We start from the raw sequence: 398 nt of genomic DNA, 5'->3' as shown, positions 1-398 counted from the left end.
CCCTGGGCCGCCAGCACTCAGCCGTGTCGCCCGGGGTTGCTCACGGCTCGGCCGCCGCCGCTGCCGCCGCCGCCGCGCTCTACCAGACCTCCTATCCGCTGCCCGACCCCCGGCAGTTCCACTGCATCTCCGTGGGTAAGCCAGGCCGCCGCGCGGGGCACAGAGCATAGGGGGCCGCATGAAAGTTGACGAGTCAGAGATGGGGAATGCTGAAACCTAGGCATTATGGGGCGATGAGAGTCGTGTCGGGCCCTGAGGGCGACACTCAGGGTGGTGTTGGTATGGAGGACTAGAACAGGAAGCCGGAGGGAGGGTGAGAGCAGAAGGCCCGGGTCTTGGAGGGGGAGCCCAGGAAGGAGTGAGGACTGGGGCTCAGGGCACTCCATAAAGGAGAACCT

The 398-nt window shown here is 66.3% G+C and overlaps 1 protein-coding gene across 1 annotated transcript in view; it reads left to right on the top strand.

Moving 5' to 3' along the window:
• Window positions 1–2: 2 nt before the first annotated feature.
• Window positions 3–398, top strand: part of GSX1 (GS homeobox 1) — a gene marked incomplete at its 5' end in the record, with an annotated part of 996 nt that continues 600 nt past the window's right edge. The window contains one exon of the mRNA XM_006773680.1: window positions 3–135. Within this exon, the coding sequence (XP_006773743.1) occupies window positions 3–135 (133 nt within the window). The remainder of the gene's footprint in view (window positions 136–398) is intronic.

Source organism: Myotis davidii, unplaced genomic scaffold (assembly GCF_000327345.1).
Source record: "Myotis davidii unplaced genomic scaffold, ASM32734v1 scaffold65, whole genome shotgun sequence".
NCBI classification, from domain to species: Eukaryota; Metazoa; Chordata; class Mammalia; order Chiroptera; family Vespertilionidae; genus Myotis; species Myotis davidii.
The sequence above is the reverse complement of the archived record's forward strand: the minus strand, read 5'-3'. Positions and strand labels throughout refer to the sequence as shown.